The sequence below is a fragment of the Channa argus genome, chromosome 1 (assembly GCF_033026475.1).
Source record: "Channa argus isolate prfri chromosome 1, Channa argus male v1.0, whole genome shotgun sequence".
NCBI lineage: Eukaryota > Metazoa > Chordata > Actinopteri > Anabantiformes > Channidae > Channa > Channa argus.
The window spans coordinates 17,086,296-17,112,892 of NC_090197.1; the positions used below are offsets into that span (position 1 = coordinate 17,086,296).

At 39.7% G+C, this 26,597-nt stretch overlaps 1 protein-coding gene across 2 annotated transcripts; it reads right to left on the reverse strand.

Annotated features, from left to right (window-relative positions):
• elp2 (elongator acetyltransferase complex subunit 2) lies at window positions 1-26,597 on the reverse strand. 2 transcript variants are annotated; one of them, XM_067503028.1, is made up of 22 exons: window positions 26,432-26,597; window positions 26,200-26,287; window positions 25,554-25,624; window positions 25,318-25,462; window positions 23,985-24,062; window positions 23,696-23,760; window positions 23,530-23,596; window positions 21,528-21,674; window positions 21,224-21,319; window positions 19,321-19,421; window positions 14,153-14,284; window positions 13,483-13,632; window positions 12,153-12,344; window positions 11,792-11,861; window positions 11,481-11,576; window positions 9,922-9,979; window positions 8,942-9,014; window positions 7,361-7,553; window positions 1,958-2,079; window positions 1,637-1,779; window positions 940-1,053; window positions 1-580 (listed from the first exon to the last, which is right to left on the reverse strand). In XM_067503028.1, exons 1-22 carry the CDS (start codon window positions 26,561-26,563, stop codon window positions 385-387), a joined length of 2,529 nt encoding a protein of 842 aa, XP_067359129.1. In that variant the 5' UTR covers window positions 26,564-26,597; the 3' UTR covers window positions 1-384. The 2 variants fall into 2 exon arrangements, with proteins under 2 accessions (XP_067359129.1, XP_067359120.1); XM_067503019.1 differs by having other exon boundaries at window positions 25,554-25,633; window positions 26,432-26,596.

A 26,597-nucleotide genomic window follows, 5' to 3' on the forward strand; every position in this document is an offset into this window, starting at 1 on the left:
AAAGGACAGTCATCTTCCTTTATTACTGTAATAATACAATTCCCCATATAAATATTCACTTGAATATCCTGTCCAAATATTTGGTCTCTATGAAAATCCCACAGCATGCCCGTTTCTGAATCTAAAACACTTTATGGTGTCTAAGTAAACATGCCACTCTAAGGTCATCATGTTTCCACCCATCAAATGTATTCAGCAGTGTGCAGACAGACTGCGGGGCATGTGTGTTGTCGGTCTGTCCTGCGACTGACCCATGACTTAACTGGCTGTCACAGGGAGTGAATGGTTTGCCAGCAAGCAGCTGTGGCCTTGCTGCCCAAGTCAAGCCTGTGGCCTTCAGTCTCTCTGCGTGTGAGAGACGTAATAGTGTCTGTGTTGGTGGTGCTAAAGAGCCTGTTTGTTGATGTTGAAGATTTTGACAGAGTGGTCAGCACTGGCACTGGCAAGCTGGACCCAGGAGCTCTCCTCCTTGATTTCACGCTTTCCGTCAGTCTGTCCATCTTTCTTGTTGTGATCTCGACCTGCTCGGCCAGCCCTCGGCCTCCAGCGAAGCCTCTTGACTGCCAAAGCATGGCTTTGTCTGCAAAAGGACAGGATGTAAGGAGGCAACACAATACTGTTCTGGATGTTATTAGACTTTAGAATAATTACCCCCAAATTCTTTCATGCAAAAAATGTCAGTATTGGAAAAAATATCCATTATATGCTCTAAAGACAAAAAGTTGCCAATTCGACTCCAACAGACTCCTGCGCTTTTTATCCATGACAGAAAAAGCTTCTGCCTCTAAGCAGCAAAAATGAAGCCAAAATACTGTTGCAGCTACAGACTGACATTTACACGTAGTGCCAGTGGTGACTGGAGGTCTTTCAAAGTTGCATCTAAAGAACTTCACATGAACTGTGTGTCTGTTTATGTGTGTCTATGTGTTGGAAGGATACGAAGTGTCTGTTTCTCCACAGCTGCTCCAGTCATTTCCTCCAGCAGGCTCCTGGCCAGGGCTCCACCTGTACAGCAGGATTCTACCGGACTCCAAGCCAACTGCGAGCAGGTAGCTGTGGAAGGCACCAGAACACACGAACGCACGCACACAGAATTTCTATACTTTAATTATCAAAACACACTTGACACTTGAGTTAAATTTTATTCTATTACTAACAAGACTTAAATGTTTTAGCTAGGGCTTTAAAATATTTTTTAAATATGTGGGTCTATGCTTTTTTGTTAATAGATTAATATTTATTTATATCAGCACCACGTATGAGCTTAAAATGCTCTCTTATAATTCTAGGTGTGGCTGTTCTGAGGCATTTTAGTCAGTAGGTTACATTTTCTCAACCCATCTTCACTGTGTGGACTGCTATTAACTTTGTTTTACCAACCCCTTATGGGTTAAAGTTATTGTGACATCCAAACAGTCTTTTATAAAGTATGTTATGATGACCTAGCATTAGCAGCATAACTGCCCCCCTAAAAATCATGTTGTATTACTTAAAACTGCCCTCAGTTGAGAATCTTACAAGGTTTTAAAGGACAGAAACATATATATATAGGGTAATTCTAGTTTCTGAAAAATAAATCAGCTTTTAAAATGGTTTATAAATATAAGATTCAATGTATGTGTACATATATGTGTACCTGTTATCAGAGCAAAGTACAGGGCAGAAAGCCACAGCAGTAGCAGCATCACCGACATCCAAGACAGAAGAAAAGGGTCTAATATCAGGTGGAAACAGCAGGTCTCCAGAGTCCTCTAATCTGCATGGGCCCCAGACTATTACCTGCAGACACACACACACACACAAACACACACACACACACACACACACACACACACACATTTGAACGGCATATTAAAAAATGGATGTCATCACTTCATCAGTTTTCTTATCATTATCATTTTATCACCTTGAAACTGAAGCCTGATAGTATTTTTAATGAACAAATAAAGCATATGACCTTCTTGTCCCGACTGGATGTCACAAAATATTTGCTGTCTGGGCTCCAGTCACATGACCAGATGATTCGGCTGTGTATAGCTGTGTCCTTCCCTGTGTGTGCGTGCAGTGAAAACTGCGGCTCTGCAGAAAAACACAAACAAGAACAGCTATTATACCAGCTAGTATAAATCATGACTTCCAACTCTTACATCAGCACTAACACTACATATGTTTTGTCATATCGGACAACAACACAACATACATGCTGTATTCTCGAAACTTGTCATTATTATTATAGCATGACATCAGCATGTCTAAAACACTGCCTCACAGCTCTGGAGTAAAGAAGCCTCTGCCGAGCGACAACTAAACAACAGAACAAGACAGAGGAGCTCATTCCAGCCCTCCATTTCAAGTCAGTTTTGCTTTATGACCTGCTGCTGTTTATTTCCCCAGCCTAAGTCATTTCAGGCCCCAGATTGGTTTTCCACAGAGAGCTTGTTTGTATGCTGCTGGCAGCTGCCTGTCTGTGCGTCCGCAGTAGTGCTGCTCTCCAATGGCCCTCATACACGCACACACAATAAGAGAGCCAGCATGTCCACAAAGTTGTAAACCCACGGTGTCGCCAGAAAGTCTGAGTTAACCACCGTGTCGTGTCTGTCTGTGTGCTTAAAGCACTCTTCCTTTGCGAAATGCACACAAACTTATTTGAAGACATGTTGTGTGGGACACACTGGTGTTACACCTCAACCTCCTTCCATTAACACACTCATTTGACGACCATGAGGGGCAAGAGGCTGCCCAGTCTGAACCACCTAGGGATTTTGGACCAGAGAAAGACAAAGTAAAAAAAGAATGGAGAAAAGTCACAAAAACACTTGAAGTTGCTAAAAGAGGAGCATACAAGAATGGCTACACAGATTAGACACAAATAAAAAACAAAGAGGAGAGAAAGTTACCAGTGTCTTCCTAATGAAGATGCTTAGGTGCTTGACTCATGAGGGGCATGAAGACAAAGGGAGGAAGAGATGGTGAGACAAAACAAGCAGGAGAAGAGAAAAGGTGAGGATAGAGCAACTTGGCTTGTTTGATCAGCCCTGACTCCATTTAACCTTCCCTGGTCTGGACTGTGAGACTGTGTGCGTATGTGCTCTTCACAATCACCTTGAGTGATTCAGCAGCCAACCAGAACAGACGGGACTCCGTCCTCCCCAAAACACTCCACTCCCTCCCCTCCCGTTTCTCAAACATGCCTTCCTGCCTCGTTGCAGCCCAGCATACAGACAAACAGGAGTGCAGGACTGGTTAGCCTCTGTCAGTGCCCATTAAGACCATCCTGAGCAGCCAGGAGAAGTCTTACCAGGAGCAAGGGGGAGGTAATCCTTTGAGCTTAAATGTCGTGTTCTGCTCACCTTGTATGCAGGATTGGGCAATTTGTCAGAATCAAGGCACTGAGATTCTCTCATATAAACAAACTCTCCAGTAGCACGCTGTTGTTTACACCAGGTGCCCTGCAGGAGATAAATGGAGAATGCTGATACACAGATCCTACTTTTTCTGTCTGGACTCAAGGCATTGGCCAACAGAAGTACTGATTCCATAGCATCTTGTTTGTTTCAGATTTTAACTTTGTTGCTCTAGAAGGTTTAGATTTAGTCCAAACAGACAGAGAAACATGAACATCAGGAACACTGAGGTCAGGTGTCTTGCCCGAGGACACGAGACAAAGGTATTTGCTATGTTCAAAGAATAAGTCGATTTTATCAAACTACGTTTAACAGAATCCTCACGTAAATGTAAGTACGTAAGTCCTCAACCCTAGTCTGTAAGATTTTAAATTAGCAACTATTAAAAATTATAGTAGGACAAAAAATAAGCATTAAAGTTTAAAATAGAAACAGAAAAAAGAAATAGAAAAAAATAACTGCTACTGATGAGACAGTACATAAGATAAATTATTTTATGAGGAGAATTTGGTACCACACTGACATGTGCAGACTAAGACTGGAAAGGCAAAACAAAGTCAAGGCCAGAAACAGTTTGTAGTGGTTTTCAAAAAAGGTGATGTAACACCCTATCAAGTGTGTTACAAACGCAAATAGTAGGCTCAAACTATAATGAGGCTCCCTACTTACACTGAGTCCACCGGAGTGTTTAGGCCCAGGGATGGTTACTCCCTCCCTTAATTTCAAATCTTTATGTCTAAATATTCATTTCACCAGCAATATGTTAAGTTGCAAGGAGTGCAAAGGTTCAACAAACAGACAAAATTAATTATAGAGAGTGCTACAAGAGAGGTTTTTAGATATTGGCAATATGTCAAGAATTCAGGTGTTGTGTCTGCAGCTGAAATCAAACTAAAAGGCCAAGCCAGGCCACACCTTATGTCTGTCTTTCTTCAAACAAGGGCTGCACAATTCTATAAATTTGTTTCCAGCATTGATAGTTTTATATATAATCACAAGGAATTTGTATTTCCTAGTTTTCAACATAAATAGGTGATGAAATTTGGTCTGATCTTCACCATAGTCACAAATATCCATCCATCCATCATCTGTCAACGATTATCCTATTTGGTCTGCGGGGGACTGGAGCGTATCCCAGCTGCCCTGGAAAGGTCACCAGTCCATTACGGGGCCCCAGAGAGACATACACAGACAATACAAACATTCGCACTCACATTTACAATTTTAGATTCACCAATTAACCTAACATGCATGCTTTGGACTTTGGAGGAAACCAGAGTAACTGGAGGACAACAATTTACCACCATTCTGCCCTGTGCTGGGTTCCTAAACCACAGCTTCACTAAATCAGTTTTTAAAACACTGTTGCCAGTACTTTTTTGAGCATCACTTCTTATGTTTAATCGATCCAAGCCAAGCCAACTTTATTTTTTAAAAAACAGCAAAGACTGACCAATATATATATATATATATATATATATATATATATATATATATATATATATATATATATATATATATATATATATATATATATATATATATAAATAAAGATTAAAGGAATAAAATACAATAAAATAGTACAATCAACTACTCATACTGGGTCAAGAGCCAGGGTCGAAAAGTGAGCTTTGATTTAAAAATAGACGGTGTAGAGGCCTGTGTAAGTTGCAAAGGCAGTGCATTACACAAATTAGGGGCTGCAACAGCAAAAGCCCCATCTTCCCCGAGCCTCCGCCGTGTGGTCAGCTGACCTGAGTGCACATATTAGCAGCTCAAAGAGGTAGGATGGGGCAAGACCATTTAAGGATATAAAAACAAATAAAATTATTTTAAAATGAAGTCTAAGATGGACAGGCAGCCAGTGCAGCGAAGCTAAAACAGAGGTAATATGCTCGCTCTTCTGTGTTCTGGTTAAAAAAAGTGCAGCTGCATTTTGTACCAGGTGAAGACGGGACCAGGACAAGTGAGAGAATTACAGTAATTACAGTAATCCAGCCGAGTTGAGACAAAAGCAAGGATTACTGTGCTTTTTTTGACAAATATGATTTAACTTTTGCCAATTGTCTTAAGTGAAAGAAGCTGGCTTTTACCACTGCACTAACCTATCTGTCAAAGCCAAAACCAATGTCCATCAAAATACCCAAATTTGTGATAGTAGTTTGAACAAATTGTCTCAAAAGGCCCAGATCTACAAGGGTTAAGGTTCAGTCTTTTAATTGCTCAAGACACTCCATCAGTGAGCTTATGGAATAGACGTCGTTCTGTTTCAGTGGAACATATATCTGGGTGTCGTCTGCATAAGAGTGGAAAGGACAATTCTGCTGTCTAAGAATTGAAACATGGACCAGCAGATAGAGAGGAAAAAGCAGAGGCTAAGATCTGAGTCCTGCAGGACCCCATACAAGAAGAGAAATGAACATTATCCATTTTTATGCAAAATGTTCTCCCTGCAAAGTATGACCTAAACCACTCTAGAGCAGTGCCACGGATGCCTACCCATTGCTGTAATCGAGAAATCAAACCTTTGTAATTCAGCAGCACAATACAGTCCCCAGCATCTGTAGCTAGGAAGATCTAATTAAAAACTCTCAGTAGTGGCGACTCAATGCTGTGAAAATATTTAAAGCCCGAATATAAAACCTCAAGAATGGTGTTTTCCGCTAAAAAGTCCTTCAATTGGACATATACAATCTCAAGCTCAATATGGCAAAAAGTTACAGATACTGATGGGTCAGGTGGTGATATGAGACCCTTAACATTATTCACAAAAAACTTTTCACATGATTCTGGGGAAGGTTCCACACAAGCAGTCCTTGGGGCATTAAGAACATCTAAAGCATTAAACAGAACAGGAGGCTTGTGACATTTTGACAGTGGTTCCCTTTTTGACTCTTTTACAATAGCCTGATAAGGACACAAGCAGCACTTTAAAATTTGGAACGACACCTGCAGCTTGTCCTTCTTCCATCCACCTCTGACAGCGAGAGTTGTGTGATTCACCTAGGACTCAGCATTAACTTTAGGCTGCCTGGATTTTAATGGACTAATCTAGTGCTGTTTGGCAGGTGGAATTAAACCAGGAGCTGAGCTCGTCTATACCATAACGCATAGGCTCCGGCTAGAATTATTGTGTTTGTTAAAGTTTGTGAGTCATTATTTTAGTATAACTTCCTTTTTATACACTCCTTGACCATTATGTTACTATTGATGACGAAGGAACACTTGTACTAGCTGAAACATTCTTTGTTTCACTCTGTCTTTTTAAAGCAAGGGGATGAAAACATTTCCACTCAACTGTAAGATCCCTTGATCCTGACATGACTTGCACGTTAACATAGATTTGATGAGTTATCGCAATCCGTTGCAACTTTGCTACACTGACAGCTCCTCTGGCAGCAAATAAGGCTGAGTTAAATATTAAGACATCTATTTTATTTTGTATAGTTAGTGTTTATGTGAAAGCCTTCATACACACATTGGATAGACACACACACTGCTGCATCTACCACCCAAAGTATTGTGGAGTGGAGTGTAGTAGATGTACGTCTTTACATAAATATGCACACAAATCTATTTAAATTTAAAAACAAATAAATAATGAATAATTTTTTAGGTTTTTTTTGGAATAGTCTCAGTCATCACACTACTTGTTTGGCTCTAGGCAGTAACAATTAGGAGAGTCCTTCAAATCAGGCCAGCTTGACTTGGAATTTGATTTGGATCTGCTCAGTGGGTTTACCTTATTTTAATTAATTTGAATTAGAAAAGCTGGTGCTGTCTGCCAGTGAGGCTCCAATATGGTCCTTTTTTCTTGCAATTTACTCAAACACATTTTTAATTCATCGTAATTTATTTTCTAAGCAGCATGAGGAGCAGTTATCGCATCTTATTCAACAATGCAAAACTCAGCAATACAATTTTTTAATGTGTACCACTCTTCTCTCCGTTCTCACCTGGACTTTCATGTGTTGGGAAGTTCCGTCTCCACAAAGACCAGGTGCGATCACGAGAAACAGCCAAAAGAAGTTGTGCGTCAGGTGAAAAGGCCATCTGGGTGACAGTGAGGGAGTGGCACGGCAGTGTTTGCAGCTGACGCCATGTATTTGAGCTCCACAACAGCACTGCTGCATGCTCTGCTTTAGACGCCTGAAAAGACAGTTTAGGTTGGGTTATCATTGGAAAAAAACACACATTTCAAAATATATTAAGAGCATCCTAAAAGTGACGTACTTTCTTATGAATCATTCTTCCACGCCGTAAACACCATCCTGTCTGTGTTTTCTATTTCCCTCTTTGTATTTTCTTTATCAAACATTTTGTATGTTCTGTTTTGAAAAATACTAATATACACACAGCTTGCTTACTTTCTTCTTTTGATGTGGAGAAATAGAGAATATAGAAAGATATAGATTGTTGTAGGGAAATAATGGGGAACATTATTGTGAGGGCAAAGAGGAAAAGAGGCACGACAAATGGAAGAAACGGATGACAAAGGAAAGGAAAAAACAGCAGAAATTCAGGGTAAGAAGGCGGATGAAGGGGGAAAGAGAATCAATGTCAAATAAAGTGAGTGTGTGCCACAAGAGGACTGAAAACACAGATACAGTCAACTCTAAAAGTTTTGGAACATCAAGGCCTCATCATTTCATTTGTCTTTGTTTTACACTGAAGTTGTATAGATTCAAGATCAAAATATAGATATGAGCTTTTGAAATTCAGCTTTTGTTGGATGCAAACATATTAAAACATGTGACTGGACTGACCGTTGTTTCTTGTTACCAAAGTGACCTCACTGATTTGTCCTTAAAAAGAAAGAAACCACTGCTGTACTGAGCAAAATACTGTACACAGAATGGGTCAGCAAAACTGATAATAAAAGCTTTTCGAGCGCTAAAGAGCTTCATTGTGCAGCAAGACATTTCAAAACATGCTGCCAACTCAATAAAGGAAAATGTGAAAGCTAGACACTGGCTAAGTAAATTACGAAACCTCAAGCCAAATGATCATGAATTTCACGTGCTGAAGAGAAAATGGAAGGGAACGAAGAGAAAAGAAGAATCCACAATTTGCTGATGTCAATAAGTCACAGGCTTGATGTACTTACTTAAACAGAAGAAATTTAACCTTCCAAGACATTATCAACTCTACAACACCCTACATTTTTAAAAACCTTTTAAAGTAAAATTACAGTGTCTGTTCGATTTGTGTCATCTGATACAAAAGGTTCAATGTTCTAATTTGGTAACTGTATCAGAGCGTAACTACTGTATTATCAAACAATAGCTGAAATTCTGTTATGAACTTTTGTTTCATATCAATCTTTTGAATTCTAACCAAATCTCTTCAGTGTACAACAAAAACAAAAAAGCGGCGTTGCTGTCTGTCTGTACGGCGCTGTCTAATCATGCTGGTGTGTATTAGTGTGTGAATATGTACATGTCATGAAGCTCTTCTCTAATCTAATGTCCTTTACAGAGGGGGTCATGTAGTCCAGACAGGGACATGTTCTGTGCCATTGCTCTTATCACTCTGACCTTGCATGCAGATGCCACCACTGTCCTGGAGCTGTCAGATGCGAGACAAAACATCTCAAAGCCGTGACCATACCTGGAAGAGACAGAGGAGGACAACCGTACAGAGATAAATCATAAGGAGGCCTGCTGAATTTGTGGAAGAACACAAAGGTCTCCTGAAAGACGAACATGTGAAGGGCGGGCAACACAGAAAGCTCTGTCATTTGGATAGTAAATTAAGTATCTTGTTTTTTTCAAAGCGCCCACCGACAAGCTTGCAGTCTCGAGCTATCACTGCATGCTGACAGGTAAATAAACAGACAGAGTGTGAAATTAAAATACTGATTTGCAATGACTGGTCCTTCTCCCGCTGACAGAGATGAACAATGAATATGCACCAGCTAATCACTCACAGCCTAATTACTTTTAGCTTGCTGCTGATCACCTGGTTGCTTTAAAACATCAGCAAAGTGAGATCACAGCCTGAGCAACTCAGTAGAGAGAAATTCTTTCCTAGCCAGGAAGGTTTCAAATGCTGCAGCAATTTGGCTCAGACGTTGGGAATATTATTTATGCCACAAAAATAATTTGGCCACTTACTCATTTTAATGTTTTTATTATGCACTGAATGATTCAAGGGGGTGAAGCCAAATGGAGGTAGAAAAAATGCTCTTCAATACACACGATGTCTACACCTTGAATAAATGGCCGTGTCATATGTCATGTTTATGGCAGATTGACTGGTAAATGGATTTAACATTGGCGACAAATGAAGGCAATATATTCAGCCCGGAGAGGAGGCTCATGGGCTTGCAGGAAGCTGGGTTCTGATTGGCTGATTAATACATGAGGAAGTTGTTAGTTTTCATATACTAGAAACCCTTTAAATGTTTCATTAAGAGCAACATGGAAACTTTAAAGTCTTTTTGTGGAGATTCTGAATAGTGTTTGCAGTGGGAGGATTTTGATGTGCAGTTTAAAGAAAACATTTGAATACTCACAGTTTCTGGACCTCAGGCCACAGTGTGTTCTGGAGAAGATGATCCTCTGGTGGGGGCTCTGCACACACGCACATGCAAACACACACAGTTAACCACATAATTCAAAGTCCCTACATAACTAATTTGCAAAGCTAGGAAGAAGGAGCTGTTTTATAATTCAAATATAAGCAGTTTTCAATTTATTAAATAAGGATTACAGCCAAGTATCTATTACAATTTTTCCTCTTTTAATTCTATGCACTGTGAACCCAAAGACTGAAAGGATGTGTGTATGTGACAGACAGTGTTACGGTAAAGTTAAAGGTGGAAAAGAGACAGTTAAAGCACCAGGAAGTGTGAAAGATGGTAAGCTAAAAGGTACACGTAGACTGAAAACACGATCGACAGCCTTGAGACAATGTTCTCTCACATTCACTTACAGCTTGTTTTAGCATTTAACTTGCATGACATTTTCAACCCTGCTGCTTTCCACCATAAAAGCTATTTTGAAACATCTGCAGCTTTATTTCTCCGTTCTCAACTGCTACTGGCTTTGAGGGGCATCAAACCTTGCTGGGTGCCAATCCTCTTCCTCACACCGCTGGCTCTGCGCAAACATGCGCTGCCTTCACATTGCATGCAATGGAAAGCTACACTCCTTTTTTTTGTTTATTTTTTTTATTGGTTTTCAGCTTCCCATTTTGCCTAATTCTTCATTCATCTCCCTGCCTGTAGAAGCCAATCAAACAACAAAAAATGCATTCTTAACAACAGTCTCTTCACTTGGTTGGTCCCTACATGGCCCAGGGTCATTGATACTTAAACTTTGCAATCACATAAGGCCGCTTTCTAATTAGCATTGCAGATTAAGGAGTGGCTTCAATCATGCTGATGACAGCCCTTCACACCCTCTAGCCCAGGGGCTTAAAGCACTGTGCTACATTATCTTCATGTGAGTCTCATGCCTTTCACATCTGTTCATTCCCTACAATTTCTCTAGTTTTCCTTTTGTTTCTTGTATTTTCATTTCCCTCTGTCATCTTCAGACATCAATTCAATATTATTTTCCAAACCCATCTATATTATCACTTTTCCGATTTTGTTTTTTGCAGATTCCCATTTGTTTCCGATTCATTTTGTAAGAAGAACCTGTAATTTTCCCGTCTGCATTTTTCTGCTTCTGCTCACTTTGCTGCTTCCTGTCACTTCTTCTTTCTCCTCTTTCACCCACCACCACTGATGTAATACCATCGGCCTCCTGCAGACCTCAGGCACAGTGGGAGTGGAGCATGGCGAGAGCTGAGAGTAATAACTAACTGTCTGCCTAGCTGCATATCATTGTCTCTTATAAGAACATCCAGCGACAGGCAGACAGGAAGACTTAAATGTGTGCTGCGGCCGCTGAGCAATGATGAATATGAATTAGGCTACTCTACCAGACTACAGAAGGAGGTGAATGCATTTTGGCTCCAAAATAATTTATCAGGAAGGATTAAATTGAATGTGAGTTTACTCAGATGACTACCATGTTATAGAAAGGAGAAATACATCAAGGGTTTGTTTATATAGCTTTGCCATACCAGTCAGGTGGAGTGGGTGGAAGTAAGACTCCTGGTATTGATCAGATATTCTTTTAAAATGCTCCTCATCCTCATTCGCTTTTTGGTCAAGGTCACCTGTAAAATAACACTTCAATTTTATAACCACATTTTTACAATCTAACTAAATAAATGTAATGAAATACTAAATTGGACTAAATTGAAATAATGTGCAGCTTTGCGCCAATCATCAAAAGGGATTATCGGAGGAACCTTGGCCCCAGTCTGAGGCACCTTGGCCCCAGTCTGAGGCAGCTGGCACACTCAAATTCAAAGCTGAGTAAGTATTTTACCTTGAAAAATAGCCTTGTTGGACAGACCCAAGGCAGGCGTGCTGGCTCCTTCTGGAAGGTTGGCAGAGTCCTGCCAAAGAGCAAATAAAATGAAAGAACAGACACACATCAATAAGCAATCGGGGTATTTAGGGGAGCGAGCTTTCCATTCAGTACGTTTCACTGTTAGAAAACAAGTGTGAAGGACATGGGAGGGAAGGTTGGGGTGAGGTCTTGATCAAGGAAAGACTGTAGATGTGACCTATGTGACGTGACTCATGAGACGACGTCATGTGATGTGACATCCTAGACTTTCTATACACTGAAAAGACTTAGTGAAAATATAATTATACTGTAGATAGTGACTGAATTTGGCACTCACACTAGAAGTCAGCAGCTTTTCTTTTGAAGTCCCCGAGATGTTGGCAAAGTTCTCCACAAAATTGCGAGGTGCTTGAAACACTCTCAGGACCTTCTCGTCAGCTCCAGACACAAACTGAAACCTTCCAACCATGGCCAGACACTGCATGTCATATCCGTGGATCTGTGGTCGGGAGATTTCATGCCAGGTTGCCTGCAGGGAAAAAGCAATGTAGAAAGATTTTTATTAAGATGCTCATCTAACCATGAACATCCTTAGATCCTCCAGTTACATATGGCTACCAGGGAAAGTGACAGTGTTTTTATATATCTTTGATGTTGTGGGACTGGTTGGCTGAAACCAAGCCAAACACAACACTGATTCATCTCTTTAAAACATTTTCTGCCAAAGGCGAAAAGTTTTCTGGTTCAGGGAAACTGAAACAGCTCAACAACAATGCTGGGATTTCCTGTGGTACTAGCGTGAAGTGGCAATAATCCAAAATGACCTAATGAATAATGTAATGAAAACCAGAACCTTACGTTAATGGTCTATGTAGCCCTTTACTCTCATAAATCCAAAAAACATCCAGCATTTCTGCCAGGGGCATTTAATCAATCCAAGTAAGCCTGGAGTTCTTGCCTCAAAAATATATGATTACCTCTAAAAAACACTTTATTATTTAGTCATCGCCTACTAAAATTAAATCCAAATCAGTCTAAACATGTTTTGCCAAATGGCAAGAGAAAGTGGAATATATATCAAGCACTCACTACATCCCACAAAAGGTTAACACAACTTGCCAGTGGTAAAAGGAGGTACGCTTACTACATAGTAAAGAAGACAATACGAAATACAGAGGAAAACAATGTGAGTTGCAAAGCAGTCAACACATTAACGCTATATGAGTCAAACATGAACTCTGTTTGCTGCATTGTCTCATGAATGAAGAAATGCATTCAGGAAGCTTTTCATTTAGACTACAAGTTAATTTCAGAGAAACACCACAGACAGCTGTGTTCATTCAGATATCTATGCCTCTAAAATGTACCATGTTGTGTAAGAAATTCGACCTCTAATGTATATATTACTTTGAAAGTATACTCTTTATAAACCAGGTAGGAGAGACTGATTTCAAGTATTATACCAGAGTAACTTTTCTAATATCTCTAGTTGTATTAGAACATTGTAAATTATATTGTACTAATATTGCTTTAATAGGATGAATTACTGTGAGATAATTAGATGTTGTTTAATTCACAAGGTGACACCAACAATACACATACAACGCTGCTAGTTTTATTTACTGCTACTGTTCTATTTCACATGATTAGTGATTCAGAGCCTTTACCTGCTGTGTTTCTCGTTTCCTCCATGGAGTAAAGAGTCGGGTTGTCTGGTCTGAGCCAACACTGATGAAGAACTCGCCCTCAGGATCCCAGCTCAGGTCCTGGACTGCATTAAAATGTCCTGATATCACAACCCCAGGCCTCCACTCTCCCTGGGCAGAGAGCATTGTAAAAGTGAGTTCACAAGTTTCAACCACATAATTTCTATCTTACCAATGACCATCACCCTTGCCACATGTGGCTAAGCACAAAACCTAGCGTATGTGGCAACCACACAATTGGTTATTTATATTTTACAGTAGATGTTGTTGCTTGTCTACCAAGTAGACCTCTTTTGAAAGATCGGTATTACATATCAAGGACTTTAGCGTTGTTCACCTTCCAAATGGACACAAATGAAATGCATCTCTCTGAACACGCATTAGGTCTTAAGACCCCTGCTCACTGTCAAGGACAACCATCAAAGACAAAGCCAGTCAAAATGAGTGACAGGAGACTCGATAAGACTAATTATAGAAACCAACATCTGTCACACACTGTGTAGCAATGCACTGACACTTCATTTTACTATTTCAGATACAAGGTTATCTCCAAGTAAAAACATGTATTGTAACCGACTAAACTTCGAAAATACTGGCATTGTAGTTTAGATATAACTAAGGCATGACTTACCTCTTTGTTCTGGTCCTTGCACCACAGATGTAGTGCTCCATGAAAAGCATGGGCAACGACCATTGAGCCATCTGGACTCATCTGGCAGCCGTAGAAACCTAGAGTGTTGCCACCAACCTCCCCTACACGCACCTGGTGTGAAAGATTAAATGGAAAAATGTCACCTCATCTGCCCTTTCAAAACAAAGGCTTTTCATGTTAGATGGGTGTTAGAAAGTGCTTTGACGTGCTGACTCTGCAGCAAGTGCAACTCGCTGACTTGCTGCAGAGAAAGATGAAAGCAACCAAACACAAGGTAATTGTGTATCAGCTGCCATATGGAGAAACGTTAACTCACTAAATCAAGTTATTTTTTAAATACTGTTGAATTATGTTCTATGTTTTGTGTAAAGGCTGAAGACTCTGATTTATTAGGGACATGGGGAGTGGGGGTTGTCAAATTTCTTCAGTCTCTCCATGACTTATTAACTAACAGTGTTTAAAATGGTGGATAAAAAAGACACACACACAAAAAAAACAAGCAAATTAAGCAGCAAGTCAGATGAGAAATTATGCAAAACAAGCCTTATTAGACTTGAATAAACTGTTGTTGTTTTTTTTAACCAAATACATTTGTCTAATTTAAAATGAAAGCTGCAGCTCAGCATATCACATTAAACAAATAATCATGAAAAATGGCAACGCTTGAGAAACCAGACGGATTTTTGTAAATTGGATTTGGGTGGGAGGCTGTGACCCATGTGTCATGCTCAAAGAGAAGATCACATAGACAGTGTTGAACCTCCATGGAATCTGAGCTTCTACTGAAAACTGAACTCACATTAGAAATGTCTATAACCGCTGCCTATTAGCGACAGAACTATGCTAGAAAAAAAAAAAAAACCTTAAGTATCTTGCCATTGTTAGTTAAGATACAAATCACTGTCTAAAAACGTTGGCTGACAAGTGAAACATTTACTTGTTTAAACTCTATGGTCATTCTAAATCACATTACTACTGTGAGGATTACAAGTAAACAGAAATGCAAGCAATAAAAGCTGCATTATTTCATCCTTTTATTGGCAGTAGCATCCACAGGGAAAAGAAATTACAGCAAAAAAAAAAGAAAAGAAGAAAAAAGAAGATTTTTGTTGCTTGCATAACAAGTACGATTCTGTGTAGTATGGGGACAGAAATAAATTAATTAGAAATATTTTTAAAAATGAACAAACAAATACTTGGTTTAAGCTATATATAGCTTTTCCACCCATGAGCTACAGCTTGTTCAAGAAAAGGTGCACTTCAGCCCTGAAAAACAAATAATGAACAGTGCCAGAATGTAAGTCTACATCCCTGCAACAAGAGACAATTATATATATACTTATGTTGGAAATCTTGTGTTTCTACTCATCCTTGAGGGTTTATGCTTCAATACTTAACCAGTCAAAGAAACACTATTCACTCAAGGTCTTAGAGTATTCTGTGGACCAGGCCAACATCCTGCTGCAACGAGGAATTCAAACAATTCAAAGCTTTATCAGGCCCTGAGGCCTTGGAGGTAAACTGGGTCCAGAGGGGAGATCTATTAAAATCCATAGCAGCCAAATCAACCATAGAGAGTGCTGAGCTTCCAGATATGACCATGGTATATCTTTTCCATCTTTAATTAGCTTGTACCTTAAATGATATATGTATGTTGGTCGTGAGGAAATAGGAGAATTGCTAAATTCATGTGTGAATGATTCAAATCTGAGAAGATGCACAGCTCAGGCTGTTATCTTCTTTTAAAGCAGGAAGTGAGAGAATATTCAGCAGCAGCAGTGAGGCAGGGAAGACTGCTGGAGAAACATGTGTGAACATGGGTGTATCCATTACAAACAGGCTATAAGGTTTCACACAAACACACAAGCAACTGATGCACATAACTTTGCCACATCTGTCCACTGTATGTGGCAGTACAGTGGCGTCCTCAATCATCCGGTCCTGCTAGTGAGCTTGCGTTGGTCATCAATGACCTTCAAAATAATGCCAGTCTGGGGGGTGAAACACAGCGGAACTAATGACAGCGATAAAGGCACGCCTTTACTTTGAATGCCACAATCCTCCAGCCATGTAGAGAGAGAGCGCGGGAGAGAGAGAGAGTCAGGTAGAAACATAGATTGTGAGATTGAGAGAGAAAAAGAGATGCAACATTAAGCAGATTGATTTTAAAATTCTGCACATAAGAACCTGCCGTAAATCACGCGAAAGCTCACAGAGGCAAAAAGCCTTCATCTGTCTTGTTTATGAGAGGAAACAATATAGATGCATGGCGTGCCTTATCACTGGCCAGTGGGGGAGGAACAAACAAGGACAGCAAAGAAGTGAAGGCATATATCAATACTGTAGGTAGAGGAATAGGGTTACGAGCACTGGCTGAGGTTTACCAAGACAGAAAAATATATACACGGTTTTCTTTAGGTTTTCTGGCGAAAATGGACCAGGTGATGAACTCTTCCCTTTCCTTATATCTGAGATATAAAACATTAAAAGTGGCTGCAACTAAGGACTGTTTTATACATCTCTTGAGCTATAGATTTCTCTTAATAATCATCAGTTTAGCTGATAAAAAGTGATGGTCCTGCATCCAAAACACCAGTAAATCCACTGTTCATTCATCTAATAAACAATAGGCTAGGCTATTACGGTTTCCATTACTAAGAAAAACAGCCTACTTCTAAAGATGTTTCGAAACTATTTTGCTGTTTTAGTCAAGTCTGTGGAAATAATCAAGAAAAGGAATTAATGCTCCTTGGTGTATGTGATTTTTAATTCTTGAAGAATTGAAAATAAAAGGAGTCTTTTCTTCCTTTCCGTGCTTTTGTTTACTTTCAATAGCCAATTGTTCTTTCATACACACATCTTTGTGTTTTTGTATTTCTGTGTATACACAAAACCACGAATAACAAAAATGTCAAAACATTAGAAAAAATTGGGAATAATGTCTCGGAGCCCATAGTGACTTCTCGAAATGTCTTGTTTGTCAAGGCAAAAGGCCAAACCACCAAAAAGACAAGCAGAAAAAAATCTGTGCACATCTTAGCTTATTTTAATAACTTCTGAATTTTCTTTTTTTAGAGCAGACATATTTCTTCTAATTTCAGAATTACATAAAACACACATTCAAACCATCCTTACCATCCAATATTTGCAGTTATCTGCACACGCACACAGATTATTTAGAAATATTTACTCATTTTAGTTATAGTGAATTGTCTTGATATCGCTAAAATGTAACTTCAGGAGAGTGCACAAGCTGAGGTCTATTGGTAGGTTCTCTCTAAAACACACAAACACTCACCCAAACTGACAGCCGCTCCGGGCGTTGTGGTGGCCCGCTGTGGTCAGTCTAAGATGTTAATTACCAGCGTGTCTCGTTAGTAAGATGTGCCTTAGACAGCAGTGGGCTCTGGCCACCCCACTGCTAACCCTGCTCTCCATTAAATCTCACCAATTACTCTAATCTGCGTGAAAAAGTGGAGCACTTCTTTGTAAAACTCAGCTAATTAAGACATACATGGCTGGTCATTTAGCGCTGTGGAATCTGCTCTGCCAAAAACTTCAATGTCTAATAGTAAAGCCTTTTGTGAGGCCTATTCAGGTTACAGAAAACCCTCAAAAGGGACCACAGGGCCTTTAATTCCGTTTAACGTGTAAAGATAGAAACTAAATGAATAAACTGTTAATTTCTGTGAAGTTTCATTGTTGCATTCGTGTTTGTGTGTGTGCGTCTCTGTATGTGAGCTTCAGAGGTTAAGCCTCCTTTATAGGCAGGAAATCTGTCAGTTCAAAGGATTTTGCTGTCTTTTGAAAAGAAAACAGGTTAGAAAGACCTGAAATAGACGGAGGAGAAATGGTGCACTGTAAATGCATATACAATGCACTTAAAAAAAAAAGGAAATTTCAGGTAGAGGGGGTATTTTATTTATTTTTTTACATTGAGAGAAAAAGCCATGAGCTGTAGATTGGCCGCACAGGACTTGATATTTCAAACACCCACTACTGCTTTTCTTTCCCACTGACCAACTCTGTCTAATCATACTGAGAAGAATATGTGACATCAGCGCTGGCTTCAGGGGCTAATCATCGCCCCTTTGTCAGAGAAGAAAGTCAAGATTTTCATGGTTGCCCCTGCCTGTGGTCTTTGTTGCACGCCAGTCTGGATATGAATGATGAGATCAAAGGCGCAAAAATGGCACCGATCGAGTGTAGAATCTGTCTCATCAACCTAGAGTGTAATCACACTATACACCAGGGTGAGGTGAGCCATTTCTGTGGGAATGGGATGTGTGTGTGTTATTTGTGGGACACAATGTAGGGTATCTACATGTTTGAGCATGTCTTCATCGTTTGTGATATTTCTGCAATTGTGCCCAAGGGTAACTGTTTCTGTATTGTTTCAGATATGTGGAGCGGTACTCTGAAGTACTACTGAGCCACCTGAGAATTTGTTAGTCATATCTGGAAAAAAGCTGTGAGGCAGATGGGCAAAATAAATGCTTTTTCTTTGCCATCCACACTTGTGTTAAATTTAGCCCCATTCTGGTACAACAGCAGCTGTTGGGATCTGAGAAACAAAGTGCAGGGGAGAGGGGGAAAGGAGGAGACAGATCATTTCAAATGATCAAACAGAAGAAAAAAAAAAGAAAAGGAAGATAACAGAAAATGAAAAAAGCAGGAGAGGAAAGTGAAAGGTAAAGAGACCACAGAGGTAAAAAATAATTATAACAAAAGAAAGGCGGTGCACAGTGCACAGTCGTGCACAGCATGTCATGTCTCTTTTATGGGCAATTCCCCATGTTGAGGAATGGGCTTTAATAGAGGGGGTTCAGTGTGAGTGAGTGATAGAAGGGAAGATTGGGGAGGACAACCTTGGCTTGTCTAAACTCACAGTGGTGCAGCGTGCTCTGCGCCTCTTCATCACTGTCTATCACTTCTATTCCTGACACCTCAATGTCAGGGAGAGTAGGAACTGACACAGTGGCACTGACAGCAGCAGAGAGGATACTGGGGGAAAGCCTGAGCTCCGAAACATGTCAAGAGCTACTGAATGGGAAACTGCTGTGTGGGCATGTGTGGATATGTGTGCAAACTCTGTGCCCTCTTCAGACAGTGACTGATAACGTGACTGCATTCCAGTCAGCACTCACCTGCTCTACCCAGACTCCAGATCCCTCCTCAGGAGCCCAGAGGATCATGGTTTTGTCCATGGATGCAGAGAGCAGACTGAGAGGCTGTTGCAGCTTGCCATCTACAAGGGGAGACAAAGTGACACAGATCTATACAGGAACAGCAAATGCTGTCAGTAATTATCAATTGAGAACAGTTAATTATTGTAGTTGTATTCGGAAGCAAATGCCCCACACTTCTTGTCACAGTTTAAATATTATGTAGCGATGTTTCTTTCTTTCTATTATGTTATTTTATTTGAGTAATATGGGGTCTGCAAGAGTACAACTACCCAATATTTCACATTTAAATAAATTAATTGAAGATTAGGAAATAGAATAAAATTGCATAATTTGTTTTTTAGTATTCTTAAAGCCCCTTAGATTTACCTGTAGAACCACTATTCTAATAATTTTATTAAGGCTTTTATTATATACTTTATTTGCTGTTTTCTCATTTTATAATTACTATATTATGTTCTTCATAGCAATAAACCTATTGTTTGTAATCATGAAAAAAATAATTAATAGATAACATGTGATCTTATTATTAAGAAAAATGATTGCGCCTACCTCTGTACTTATATTGTACAGCTTTATTGATATGAAGCATCTAAACACAATGAAGTGTGATGCACACAAAAGCTGGGATGGGAGTGAAGTGATCTTGATGTAATAAGCTTTTAAGGCTACCAGTGTTTAAACAGAGGATTTAGCGCATCCACTAGCCTTTCCCTTGAGAACTAATTAAGCCAATAATGTCTTACACCCATGTGTTTTTTCTATTCTCTGTCACAGTTTGGTCTTGGCTTTTCTAAATAACAGTGTTAAAAACACCTGATAGATGGACACTGAAGGTAGCATTATGCACAGAAAATTCAGTGATGAATTCAGGGGGCCTGCTAGGCTTGCAAAGGAAAGTCCCAAGGTAAATGCCTGAGTATGTTAAATGAATCCTGAATAAAAATGCTAATAACAACACTTAGCTATATACTGTGACTTGAACAATGTGTGTATTTTGCCAAGTTTGTATTGTATAAAAGATTTTGGCCAGGCACTGAGGTAGGCACAGAAGCAGTTGATGTTGTCAAAACAACTGTCATGGGTGAGAGAAGTGTGTGTGGTTCGAAAATCATTTGGCTCACAGCACAACAGTCAAAACAACTGTCCAATCACAAACAAGACAAGTGTTTTCTAAAATGCACAAGTAATGTAAACATCTAATTACCTCTCATATACTGCCTCATATACTGTATATTAAATCCATTTTTGGCGGAGGTGGAGATGTCAAAACCTTGTTTTTTTTATGGTTAGGAAGCATTGTTTCCCAACCATTGTTTCCCAAACTCTTGAATTTTTGCCTGAGGACTCTAAGACAAGGAATGTCTGCAAAGTTGCCTAACTGGAGAAGCCATGTTTGCAGCCCGGCCATCTGGTCAGTCAGGCGTAGGCTTGCTACTATGGTCATGCCAAAGAAGGCCCATGACTTCAACCACAGATCATCATTTTTATACAACACCACTGAGCAGCCACTCCATTAACAGTTTTTGCTAAATAAATAAAAATCTGTAGTTAAAGTTAGTGTTTGCTCTGATATAATACATTTTTTTTAAATGTATCCATCTAGTGCTTCTCCTTGCAACAACTGTGGTTGTATTTAGTATCAGTTAAAAATCAGGAGACAGGGAGAAGGGAGGAGTTCAGGATAGAGACAAGAAGTAGCTGGACAAATATTTTCAATATCACTGTAAGACAATGGAATAAGTAAGTGATTCTGAAAGAAAGGGTTCAATCAAAGCAAGACACTGCCACTTAGCTAAAAAAAAATAATGAATGTTAGACTGGAATACATCTGTGACCACCCCTTCCCTGACTTTCACAGTACCTTTATAGAAAGGAGGCTGCCAGTGGACTCCATAGACCCAGTTCTCATGCCCTGCCAGGACCGTCTCAAGAGATACAGCAAACACTGACGACACATCTGTATCAGGAGAACAGAGAAGCCAAGTGTTACCTGCATCACCCCTGACCTGTCCACGGAGCATTAAAAAACACAGGTTGTGGCTGGACTGTGCACATGCCTGATGGAGGTTGGTAACCACAATGTGCCATTAAACCATCAAAAAATGTGTCTACTCATTTGGTTAATTAGCAGCCTTTTCATAATCAAGCCAGCGTGACCTGCTCACCTTTCTCCTTCACTTCAAAAACATCCTCTTTCATTTTGATGATGGTGTGATCATCCTGCGTGCGGGCGTCTGTCCCAGACTTGGCACACAGCCTCCACACTCTGATGAGACAGTCCTGTGAACAGCTGGCTAATAACAGCTCCCCACCTGAATAAATCAGAGAGAGAACTTGAAAAACTGGCCAACTGAATGGCATTTTCTGTCAACCTTTACACCACATTATCACTCAATTTATCCAAACTGACTTTGTATGCTTCATTCTCCTGTGGCACTTTGGGGAAATAATGTGTATGCGTGTTATGAACTTTAAAGTAAACATGAAATGTTGATCTTCTCATAATTGTACAAGAGAAAATCAAGAACAGACATATGAAGTTTAGTTTTCAGTATATTTAATGTGGATTCAACTTTAAACCTGCATTACTTAATTTTTGGGTTTCTTTGAAAGTTGAGCCAAGCTGTACTAACATGCTCAGCCTAACACAGCATAATTTATATCAATGTCTAACTTCTGAATCCCAAGTTACTGGAATTATTGCATTATTGCATTATAGCATTACAGCGTCAGCCAACATGTCTACACTTATTCAATTCCTGTTTTGGTCAGTTATCAGTGTGAGCTGTAATCAGGGCATAAAAGAACATTGTTCGTGACTGTGATTTAGCCAGTAAGACAGCAGGACTGCAGGGCCAAATATACACAGACAGGTGGTAAATAAAGCACATGCCACTATCCGTGAGTGTCCCCGTCTCTCACATTATGTGTTTCAGGTTTAATCCCATTGCCAGTGGCCCAGTTTTGTCTCTGGCAAGACTGACAAATAAAAGAAAAAGGAAAAAAGAAAAAAATCTTCTGATGCCACCCCTTAAAGCCTCCTGAATGTTGGGAGAGAGAAAGACCATTATAGTTTGTCAATCATGGCATAATGACACTGATGATAATGATGATGTCGATTTGTTTTGCTACTTGCACTAGTGACATTTTTGAGCCTGTCTATTTTTATGTATCACCGTATTTGAAAGTTGGCCCAAAAATATTTACCCTTAGGAAATACATTCTTAGAAATGTAAATTTTAAAAAAGGTCTTGTTTTTAATGTAAATTGCATAAGTTAATTCTGTAGACACACAGTCTTTTTTTCCATAGGGCCTGATTTATACGAAATAACCCGCTGAAGCTAGTAAAGACAGAAAAAACATGATTCTCAAAATAGATTTAAGATAGAACCACAAAAACAGAAAACACGTTCCGGCAATTTGCCATCTGCCGACTCATAAAATAGCAGAATGATATATTTAAATACTTTGCAGTGGAGAGAGGGGTTTGACATCCCTATAGACATATTTCATATAAACAAACTTCTCCCTGTCTCTCTGCTGGCTCGTAGTTTGGCAGTGTAGTGTAAATCATAGACTGTGAGTGGGTAGGAGACACTGGTGGAGAGGGCTGGTTAAAGAGATGAAATAGCTGTTTCACAGTCAGAACAGGGCTATAATGAAGTGCTCTTGAAGAGGGTTACACAATTAATAGAGCCTGGACTGGACCCATGCACTGGCATGTGCTATCACAGTGCTATGGATAGCACATTGGTTGGTGAAGCTGGACTGAAAATAACCAGGTAAAAGGCCAGACATACAATGCATAGTACAGATTTTGTTATGTTATATGGAGCCAGAAAAACTGTTTTTTTTTTCTCTTTGCTTACTGGCTTTTTACTAACTAAAAACATCAAAGTGGGTTGTTTGCCTTTTTATTCAAATTGGTCGAGAAATGTGATTAACTCCTACTGAAGAGTCTGAACACTTTTGAAGCAGCTTTGTCTTACATATACCAAAAATAATAGGAAAACCACAAACACAAGCCTCTGAGGCTCCTAAGACAAACTCCACCTTACTATGAACAATTAAGCAATGAGAATTTATCTCACGTGTATACAATTGTACAAAATTTTACTTTACTAATTGACGCCACCACTAACATTGCCACAAACAGTAGCACTAACCTGTGGATGCCCACTCCACTCCACGAACCCAGTCTTCATGTCCTTGCAGTGACATAGCTTTCTGCAGCTGTTGTAGAGCAATTTAAAACTTAGACATTTTAATAAAAGCACTGGCAGAGATTTCAAGACAGGGATACCCCTCAGTTAGTATAATATATGAGCTTACCTTTTCATTATAGTTCACATACAGATGCACTTGAGAGTCATCACCCCCACAGGCCAGTATGGGAACTGTGACAAACAAGGTTTAGGTTTTCAGACAGACTACATATTATAAACAGGAGTGAGGTGAAGAGAAAGAATGAAGGATAAAACTGGTGAATTGACACAAAAAACAAACTGCCTTGTAATGTTGCATTCAGTTACAGGTACTTAAGCAGGGGTCACCGGTAACATAAGAGGAAAAAAAAACGTGTATGTGACTGTGAGGAGGAATGTTAGGCGCATAGGCTTACCGCTGCTGCCTGGCAACAGTGCCAGAGACACATCCAACATGTATCCACTGCCAGGTGATAAGGTATGGAGGCACTCAGCTGAGGAACATGTGTACATGGAATTAAACTTCATGATATACTATAAGTGACAGTTCAAATTAGTATGTTAGATGGGTATAATGGGTGGCTTTGGACTTTTGTGTGAACAAGGTTGTACTTGAAAACAAGACTCAATTTACATACAGGCTACTACATAACATATTTAATATTTTTATTTAGGAAAAAAGATCCAAGGTTAAGCCCAGTCTTCATGCACACATTTTGATTCTCCATGACTGTCAAGAAGCATCAGTGTTCATCTTCACTGACAGGTGAAACAAAGGGACAGCTGTTATGGGCGACAGTTTGAAAGCAGAAAGTAGTTTTGGTTGACAGCTTAGGGCACCATTGATATCCAACTCTGAAATTAAAACAATTTTACAATTAAACACAGCTGCTGTATTTCTGTCAATCTACAACAGCAAACTGACAAATGAGATTACACATTTGTCATATTCAGTCATGTCTTTCCAAAAGTACATATGGCATTTCACTTTGTCAGATATTGGGTGCTCTGTCAACTGAGAAAGTGTATTATCAAGTGAAAAACAAATCCACTATCATAGATGTGATGCACCCTAGACAGTACTTCAATAGTGCAGAGCTAAGATAGACGACGTTGCTTGTAAACACTGTCATGCCCATTAGCGGCCACTAGAGGGCAGCTAACTGCCTCACAGAAGCCCAGGTAACAAAATAATGACTTTAAATTTCATTGCATCTAGTGGAAAATTACTAGTTTTGTCCCAACATTCTAAGTATTGTTTTCTTTTCTCAAAATACTGAATATATTTTACACTGGTTACTAAACTTGAAGATCTGAACCCCTAAAGGGATGTGTCTGTTTGTATGACTTTTCTCTAATATATATATATTCTTTCTCAGGCGATCCTGTAGTTTTACTTCTCCATGCACCTAAAATGAAATATTGTGAAGGAGGTCTCTCAAGTTACTTCACACTAAAGGGTCACAGGCAAAAATGATAACAAACACATCTTAAACCACCAATCTTTTTTTTTTTTTTAATCTTATACAGAAAATCTTGCTGTACATTTGCACATTTTTTCTGCTGCGGTAACAGAAATGTCCTCACTGTGGGACGAATAAAAGTTTATCTTCTCTTAACCACAATTCTTACTGTAAATACACTGATCATTTGCACCCATTACAAAATTGTTACAACAACCAAAATACTGCAACACAAGAAGACAGAAAGACTGTGAAATGTATTTGCCAATATTATGGAGTCTCTTACCTTCTTCTGCTTCACTGCAGAGCCACAGTCTGACTGTGCTGTCAGATGCTGAGGAGGCCACCAGGACTTTTGAGTCCTCCATATAGATGGCATCCACAGAACAAATTGGACCAGTATGACCCTTACACTCGACCGACTGTTTGAACTGAAAAAGACAGAGCAGATTTTAAACTGTAAATAGAAGCACATTGCCCTTTTTCAGTCAGAAACACTCTCTTAAGCATCAGGTGTCTTACCTTCCCATTTCGAGCTGCCCAGAGGATAAGCCGATTGTCTGAGCCTCCTGAGACAAGATGATTCTCCGGCGCTGTGACAACTGAAAACAACACAGTAAACATACACAACATATATTGCAAAAAGCAGCCTGGGTCTGTTTTTATGGTTGGTGCTATGCTATTTAGTTACAATTATAGAAAGCCTTATTGGTAGCACAGACAATCAGATTTTGAGAGAAGTCAAAGTCTTACAACTTTCTGGCAATAACTTGGAGAAGACTTTCTGTTTACCAAGAGAATTAGTTTTCTTCTGGGTTTGTTGTGGAGTATCTTGACTGGGATGAACTAGAACACTGACTGTCAGCCAGGATCATTGTTCAACACCAGAGCCCGAGCTCAGCTGGGCTGAATGGAAACAGACCGTTGCAGTGTTTGTGAAAGATTTTGTGAAACCTCCTCCCAGTGAGAGTGGCTTTTATAGCATGTTCATACGCCAAAAAGATTGAACACAACCCCACACCGAAGACCACTCGTTAAAACCAGTTATTACATCAGCCATTCCAACATGAATTGATAGACCTTCAAAACATGTCGCGTCCACTCGCACATAGATCACAGCCAAATGTTTTAGAGCTCTATCAATCATTTTGACCCTCTCCACACTCACCACAGTCACCACAGTCCCCTCTGTGAGCCCACTGAACTGTATTCACCCTGCCCGTGTGCCCGTTCAGCACAGCGACAACTCTTCTCTCCTGAAATAACAACAAAACTGTTTATTAAAAATAACAAACAAAATATTCGCTTTCTGCTGTTATGGGATACTTGGATATCGTTAGCTGTGACGACTAACAACGGCCGATAACTTCACAGAGAGGCATTAAAACCGATTTTACAACCTTTGGGTCGTACAGAGCCACAGAGTTGCATGTCCCAAAAGCAATAGTCCCTCCACGACTCCAAGAAACAACATGTGGTGTCCTATTTGCACAACAAGCTACATGACATGTTTCGATTAAGGGGGCTGCCATCTTGGGAGTTTAAGTTGTGGTGCTGCTGTGAATG

What these genes read in the sequence shown, in the direction of transcription:
- elp2 (XM_067503019.1), bottom strand. Translation starts at nt 26,563, where the DNA reads ATGGCAGCCCCCTTAATCGAAACATGTCATGTAGCTTGTTGTGCAAAT. An exon ending in TGGCCTGAGGTCCAGAAACT is followed by an intron (nt 9,015 to 9,921) that starts GTGAGTATTCAA and finishes TGTCTCTTCCAG; the next exon opens with GTATGGTCACGGCTTTGAGA. An exon ending in GTACTTTGCTCTGATAACAG is followed by an intron (nt 1,054 to 1,636) that starts GTACACATATAT and finishes TGCCTTCCACAG; the next exon opens with CTACCTGCTCGCAGTTGGCT.